At 38.3% G+C, this 8,038-nt stretch overlaps 1 protein-coding gene across 1 annotated transcript in view; it reads left to right on the top strand.

Annotated features, from left to right (window-relative positions):
• Window positions 1-7,906, top strand: part of DNMT3L (DNA methyltransferase 3 like) — a 27,534-nt gene extending 19,628 nt beyond the window's left edge. Inside the window, exons 7-13 of the mRNA XM_019523872.1 lie at window positions 589-595; window positions 1,188-1,272; window positions 2,137-2,225; window positions 4,212-4,287; window positions 5,649-5,788; window positions 7,570-7,655; window positions 7,816-7,906. Of these exons, the coding sequence (XP_019379417.1) occupies window positions 589-595; window positions 1,188-1,272; window positions 2,137-2,225; window positions 4,212-4,287; window positions 5,649-5,788; window positions 7,570-7,655; window positions 7,816-7,906 (574 nt within the window). The remainder of the gene's footprint in view (window positions 1-588; window positions 596-1,187; window positions 1,273-2,136; window positions 2,226-4,211; window positions 4,288-5,648; window positions 5,789-7,569; window positions 7,656-7,815) is intronic.
• The last annotated feature ends 132 nt before the right edge of the window (window positions 7,907-8,038 follow it).

Consider the following 8,038-nt stretch of genomic DNA (forward strand, 5'->3'; position numbering starts at 1 on the left):
ATAAAATGGAACACATGTGCATAAAAGAATATTTACAGTATCCTGGAAAGTGATATCTAGATACATGGATAGATCTAGAATTTTGTAAAGGGGGTGCAGATGGTTTGGTGCATTGTTACATATAACACAGTGCATATGGTTATCAAGTTAAGAAGAAACTAGAAGCTTTACTAATAAGCTAGTGGCCTAGGGATGTATTATTCAGTTTATGATTGGAGCAAACACCAATATAAATTTATAGGAATGAACATCAATTTGCTATATCGTGTATTATGTATAAAAAACACATCAAACTAGGCAAAAACAATCAAAAGATGTTTAATTGGCCCTGCAGTCATTATAATTAAATGGACATCTCTTTTTTTCAGATTCATAAAACAAAATGTAGTCTTCTTGAGTATCTTGACAGTGCGTGGAATGCTTCACTGAAAGTTATTTTCCAACATGAGTTAAGGTTTCCTAGAGTTAAAAATAGTTTGCAAGGCTGTGAAACATAAGCTGAATTACCAGGAGCAGCTAACAGACAGCAAAATTGCAGAAGAAAGGCTAGCTTGGTTAGCTGAACATCAATGCCATTAAAAAGGAAAGAGGGTCAGTAATACCTATGAAATGAAGAGTTTAGAAGAAATCAGGGAGATTACAGTGAGCCATGAAGTCAGTTGACTCCCTCACTGCTGCCTAAATAGAAATACTGCTGTCTGTGCCAAGCAGTTGATTTTCAACTTTGGGTGAAACAGGAATCAAAAGGACACCACTTGGATTCTTGAATCCACCTCTATCTGGATATGTATTTGCAGTGTACTTTCAAATCAGTATTCTCCCAGGATCTGAAGAACTATAGTTGTTTTATGTAACTGCCTGAAGTTTGGGGACCATGAATGTCCAGTGAAAGGAGGACCCGGTTGGATCCATTTAAAAATGACAGATTATGCACACACGCACATTTCATGTGTAAAAATGAGCACATTCAGTCAAGAACAACATATGAAATTGTCACTTTTCTTCATTCAAAATTACACTTCATGCCTGTGATGCTATTAGTGTGATGATGCATTTACATCATAAACTGACTGTCAGATAAACATAACGATGTGCTTCTTATCCTTAATTATTAGGGCACAGTTTTGACTGTTCACATAACTGAATAGCTTGTGCAAACAAGGATTTTTATTTTATTTACATAATAGAACCACTTCAAAATTTATCGGCCTGTACCTGCATGGGACCGAAAACCAATCAGCATTCTCTCCCTTTTTGATAATATTACACCAGGTAAGTGTGTATATATGGCATCAACAATTAATTTTACTCCTTATCATTCAATATGATGTGCGTGTGCGCGCACACACACACACACACACACATACCCTCCTACTCATTAAAGCTTTATATCTAGCTTTAGAAATTTTCAAAAATTTGTGTTAAATATTTTTTACAAAAAGTGACTTTAAAAAAGAATGAACTACTTAGGAAAGACCTTTTCAACATCTTTTGCATATACATTTTTAATAATGTTAATTATACTTTCTCCTTTACATTTTTCCTTGAAACATTATCAAAACAGCCATCAAAATAATGTATTGGTGTTTTCTATTACATTTAGATATAAAAAATAATAAAACATTATGGGGAAAAACATAAAATCTGGTCCATTTCAAAACCTTTAAATTAAAGTTTCTTTCATTTAAAAAATGGTATCATCATTAGAACCATTGGCTACACTCTGCATAGGTTTGTTCAAAATTCTTCCATTCATAGTTCATCCAGATGTAGCCATTTCTAGAAGAACACTGCATAATGTTTAGATAGTTTGTTCTGATATTTACAATTCAGCTTTTGGAATGTTCTTTGCTTCAACGCACACACTTCAACAAATTCTACTCACCTATGCAATGTCTGCAAATGTAAATACCCAGTTCTATCCCGTAAGAGCTATCTGCTTAAATTTTAATTGCCACAATGTTCCATAAGACCCTGATCAAGCAAGGTAATCAACTATAGGCTTAACTTGAAGCACAGGAATAATCCTACTAATCTCAGACTTGAAGTTAGACATGTACTATAACTCCTTGTAGAATGAAGACAGTGCTCCTAATGCCACTACTAAACAATCTATTTCTAATCTCCACTCTTCAGAGATGAAAAGTATTGGGTTTTTGGATAGCAGCCTGGGGAACGGCAGGTTGAAATATTTACATGATGTCACCAATATTCTAAGGATGAATGTAAGTACAATGCAGAAAACCTCTTGAGTTAACAATGCACTACCCCGATTATTGATTGCTGTGTTATGTTTTGAGGGACCCTGCCCCACTCATACCCCTTACAGAGGCTTGGCAAACATTAACAGAAGCAGAACCTTCACCTTTCCATGGGAAGAAAGCAGGGAGGATAAAGAAAGTCTGTGCAAGGGATCCTTGCAGTCTCACTGGGATTTCTGTTCAAGAGTTGTCCTCATCATCATGACAGTGCTTTAATGAGCAGAGAGGGGAACTGATAGCACAATGGGAAGAAGCTGCAAACTGTGGATCCAGTGGCTAAAATCTTCCTGAATTGAATATGAAGCAGTTCTAGACACTGCCACAGCTATGTGCTTCAATTATCTAAACTGGGTGATGGCTGAGTGATACTACAATGTGGATCTAAGCTGAGAAGTAAAAGCATGACATTCTTGGATTACAGCCTTCTTTCTGAAGGTCTGATCAAATGTCCACTGGAATCAATGGGAGTTTTTACATTGATTCCAACAAGCACTGAATCAAGTTCTTAAATTTTAAACTCTTGAGAGTGGGTATCCTGCCTTCTTATGTATTTGTACAGCACCTACCATTACAGTCCAGTGGGCTATACACTTCAAATAGTAAATAATTCCATTGCCCACTTCCTGGAGAGGGTCCTACTAGAAGATCTATTGGCTTGATCTCTGTGGGCAGAGAATGGAAATTTGGCCCCATGGTTATCAAGCCAGACCTAATATATTATGAAAAATTTAGAATCTCTCTTTTCATTTAAATATGTGACTCAACCAAGAACATAGTGCAAGGATTTAGTCAAGTCACCGTAACCTCCCCTGCTCCAGGGATCTGACATACACCACTTAACATCAGTATTTTCATTTGCATCAGCAGAATATCAGAGTGAAATCTTACAGAAATCCAAGTCAGTCTGTAAGCACTTCCACTCATGCAATCCTCACTTGCATGCAGAAACCACATAGCCAATGTGTATGTAATTTCAGTAATGAACAAATAACATAACTCACACCACATTTTGCATGTCATAACCTGCCCATTCATAACACTGCCATTGGCTTCTCCACACTGTTAGCTCTTATAACATTTTGTTCTAGGGTACTGTATAGCAAAGCCTTGTGCTCTGCCCAGGCCAGTCTTTTCATGTATTATACCAACTTCAACAGAAGGGCAGAGACATACAATAACATTTTCTTTCCCATTTTCATGGAGCTAACTACATTAACCCCATGTATTTGCAATTTCCTCACTGCCCCATGACTTTAAGGGTTGCACACAGTCCTTGTTAGCTGATACACTCTCTTCAGACTCCTGCCTCTGGATTTTCATTGAGTTGCATATACAACAGTAATGTGAAAAAAATTCATATAAAAGTGACTAGAGCACCAAATTGCACGTGCACCAATAGAGATAACATTTGGAAAATGTGGTCTTCCATAATCAGATTTCAAAGCATCAAAGTCAGGTCAGCAGTGAGAGTTGATCATTTTTTCCAAGTGTGTAGAACAGCTACTATTATTAAGCAAGAGCATTGGGGAAGCTACAGAAGTTACACATCAAGCACCATCTTGGAACATGGTTGTCTGAACTGACGGTTCTAGTCAATACCAAGAGTCTGGTTGTTCTTCCATGAGAGCAAAGTAATGACTGTACAATAATAATGTAAATGTTAAACATAAGCTCTCCTTGAGATTATAAGACTATGTAATATTCTGTGACTGGGAGGGATTCCTGGTGATGTTCAAACTATTTTTGCATGGCACTATCCATGTGAGAAACTACTGTGGTGTGGGGGCTACAGATCATTTTAGGTTATCTTGTATTTAGATTCTTACCTTATGCCTATCACCTTGGTATGTGAATGTCCATAAGCAAGTACTTCCATTTCAATGTAAAGCATTATCAGAATATGAACATTTTAAAAAACAAAAAGTTTTGAAATCTGTACAATTTCATCAGGTAAAAGAATGGGGTCCTTTTGATTTCATATTTGGTTCTACTCCTCCAGTTGGAAATTCATATGATCATCCTCCCGGTAAGAAATGCAATGGGTTATAAATTGATATGTAAAGCATTAGTCCTATAGAGTTAGATCATCAGTTGTACTGCTTATGCCACAATTGAGGAGATGGGGCAGGAAAAGCAGCGATTATAATTCCCAAACTTATTGGAGGACAAGTTTGGTATCACTATAATTGAGAGATGTCTGAGGACAGCTCTAAATTACACTAGTGTCTGCTGTGTCAGCCAGCCTACAAAATCACAGTACAATCTGACTATACTTTTTAATATAAATATTAAAATATACTCTGTGTTACAGGGCTTGGATGTAGGAGTTTTAAGGAAGTGTACACCAGTCAGGAATTGCAGATGCTTTGTGCTGTTATGGCACAAAGAGGTGACGGCACAGCCCACAAGCTGTCAACTCTGTTATGGCACGCAACCTTATATTTTCCTCCTCTTTTATGGTGTAATGCTTCCAGAGAACTTACTATAATATCTGATTAGCACTTAGCCTGTTTTAGCATGCTCACAATTTGTACGTTTTTCTGAACAGTAATATGTAGTTACAGGTTTCAAGAACTGTGTTCACTAGCTGTGTCTCTTCATCTAGTAATGTAGACATGTTTCCTAAAGTACTCCCCTACTTCAGCAGTAGAAGCTGGATTCTGTCTCCCTGATACATAGGGCAGGTGTGCAGTTAAAGCTGTGGGAGTCGGTAGCTTCCCCACATAAAGGTTGTCCAGCCCTTTCTGAGCTGAGCTGTATTTCAGAATATCTGCACTTGCTAAGACTGCTCCTAGGGGAAACAGAAACAGCTTTGGTCTCTTAAGCATCCTAGAGTTGCGGTGGCTGGTGTCATGAGGAGAAATTATGTGGCACCCCATAACAAGAGGTGTGTCAGCCTCCACACTTCCCTGAGGTACAGCATCTTTCTCTTAAGTGGTGAGGAAGTCTTCATACGCTGCCCAGAACAAAGATTATGTGCCATTTGCTGAACTGAATCCTTTGTGACCAAGAGGATCATTAATTATTTCCAACTCAAACTGGCCTGTATCCCACATGGAAACTGGTGCCAAATGCAGACGTGGTAGAAGCAGCTGCAGAGTCATGTCAATGACCTTGAACCTGATATGAAATCTGGCCCCTGGAATCTCTCTCTGCTGTACAGTACTTCCAGAAAAGAGCTAATGTTACAAAAAAACTGCACAGTTGAGTGCAGAAGTGGCACTCATGAGTGTGGTATTCACACTAGTTTTCAATCCTCCTGTGCTGCTTTTTATTACGCTCACATGGAGGTTCTCAGCCTCTATTCTGGGGTTGCAACATCCATATGCCAAACACTGTGGGTTGAGGGCTAAGTCTATGCTCTCTTGTCACCCCCTCTCCTCTCAGCATGGTACTTCTATCAATATTACCGGATTCTACAATACGGGAAACCCCTAGAGAACAGTGAGAGGCCATTCTTTTGGATGTTTGTGGATAATTTGGTGCTGACAGAAGAAGACAGAGATACAGCATCTCGATTCTTTAAGGTACACAGAAAATGCATTTCCTCCCCACATAACTGTTGCTCATTATTGTCATCATTATTGCTCATCACTATTATCATGTTTCTCCTTTGTGTTTAGCCAGTGGGTCTCTTCATATTGCAACTTATATTGTTTTTCAAGAATGATAATGCACTGCCCTATGGAAAACCCAACTTACTTCTTGGGCTGTGCCTGTAAAGGAAAAAAGGCAACTTGTGAAGGAAAAGGAGTGCTTCATGCTATTCAAAATGTATTCCATCCTATCTGATTAAGGAGCAGAAATAGGCACAATCCAAGAAGTCTGGATTGGACTCTGAATGTAAATTTGAAGCAAGGGTACAGAGGAGAAGAATGGTTAAGAGCCCAGATTCTGACTCAGATCCATCTGCTTGAGATGATAAAATCCAGATCTGAACTGCCTAAAAGTCTGCAAGGGGCTATATATACAATTCTAGATTAGACTTATCTCTGTTAAGTCCTGGAAGAGGACGTTCCAAGAAAGGCATGCATGCAATCGAAATACTTGTGTGTACCACAAAAAACGGAAAGTTTCTATGCTTGTGCTGCCCATACGAGCCAAGAAACCACTAGGAAAGACATTAGTCAGATGTTAGTCAACATGTTTTTCAGTTCTGAGTTTACAGCACAGCTCATTCAAGAAGCTCAAACTTTTACAACCCATAACTGATCCACACATCTATAGTCCTTCAAAACTGAGGTGATCTGTAGGATGCAATATGAGCAACACTATCAGCCATCCAGGCTGCCTTGCCAATTTCTGATGAGAGATGGATTATTTACAGTCTTACAGTATTATTGGCTGAAGAACAGCAACATATTCATCACAATCTTCTTGATTATAAGAGGCAAGGCCTGATATATGAGGACCCGATGGTCAGAAAAGATAAGCACCAGCTGATCCTGCTGACTTCACTAGAATCTGTAGCTGCTCATCTTTGAAAAAAAAATCAGGAAGCAGTCAGCACAGAACACAAACAGTCCCCAGAAACAATGCCACCTCTTAGAAGTAGCCAAATAACCAGAAAGGATGTGAGTGAAAAGGGCATGTACAATAGGTGTATTTGCTGGAGAGATTTGAAAGCTGAATATGGAAGGAAAGTACCACCAATAATAAAACTAAAACTACGTTAAACCTCTTGCAATTTCTAGGTAGCCTCACACAATACTTTTAATGAGTTATGAGTAACTTGAAGGTCAACAGTTCTGTTCCCTTTTCTGCATTGTAATTTATAAAAATTAATTTCTTTCTAGAAATACTAGTCTCTCTTTGTCCAATACACAACTGCTTGTTGCCATTCTAGAATGTATATAGAGGGAGAGAGAGCACAATCCTTACCCACAAAAGTGAATAGGACTACTGTGTAAGTACTATGCTCACCAGAGTTGGCCAGAAAAGGGAGGAAATTGTAAAAAAAAAAATCTGCACCTTTTTAATTCAAAAGCTCTTGACCAGCTCTATAACTTTAGGGAGACAAAAAGTTATAAAGTTACTCAAACAACAGGAAAAACTATCAAAAATGTTCTGATCTATTTTTTTATTTTTTCAAAATTAAAATGTTAGTGAAATTTCAAGTTTGCAAAGTTTAGGCCAGCTTTTCTGCTTTTCTACTTGAACAAAAGGCTGTCCCAGTCTAACCCAAAATGAATACAATAAAAAATGGAAAGCTAACTAGGTATGTATCCTAACCAGTATGCAAAATCAGATTAACACTTGACAGATGTTTAGCCCTAAAACATTCACACAGTTTTCTCTTTAAAAAAAGACAGAGGCAGTGACTGTGCACAGGGAACATGGAGAAACTATCCAGAATGCTGTGATCATATGGAGTAACATACCATCTGTTAAGAGGTGATGTACCAGTTTGTTTTCCAGAATTTTAAGGAATAGATTATCATTGATTGAAAGAAAATGAAGGCTTCAAGGAGTTTCTGAACATGTCCATCCTCTGACCCTTCCAAAGTTTCAGTGTCCTATAACTGCCCATTATCCTTCCACTCTCTTTCCATAGTTCCCACATTGCCACATCTGCAAGCAAGCCAAACTTGTATCCTGAGTTTGGAAGACATTCCGACACGGAAGAAATAGGTTCCATTCACTGAAGTGGTCTAATTAGGCAATATCCTAAGCAGCAGCCACTCCTAAAGCCCAAGTCAGCAATTTGGGAATGGGGCTTTGGCAAAAAAAAGAATTGGAGAATTCTACCTCTCACTCTTCATGTAAACCCTCAGTTC

The sequence above is a fragment of the Gavialis gangeticus genome, unplaced genomic scaffold (genome assembly GCF_001723915.1).
Source record: "Gavialis gangeticus isolate Ggan-Ray unplaced genomic scaffold, GavGan_comp1, whole genome shotgun sequence".
Classification (NCBI taxonomy): domain Eukaryota; kingdom Metazoa; phylum Chordata; order Crocodylia; family Gavialidae; genus Gavialis; species Gavialis gangeticus.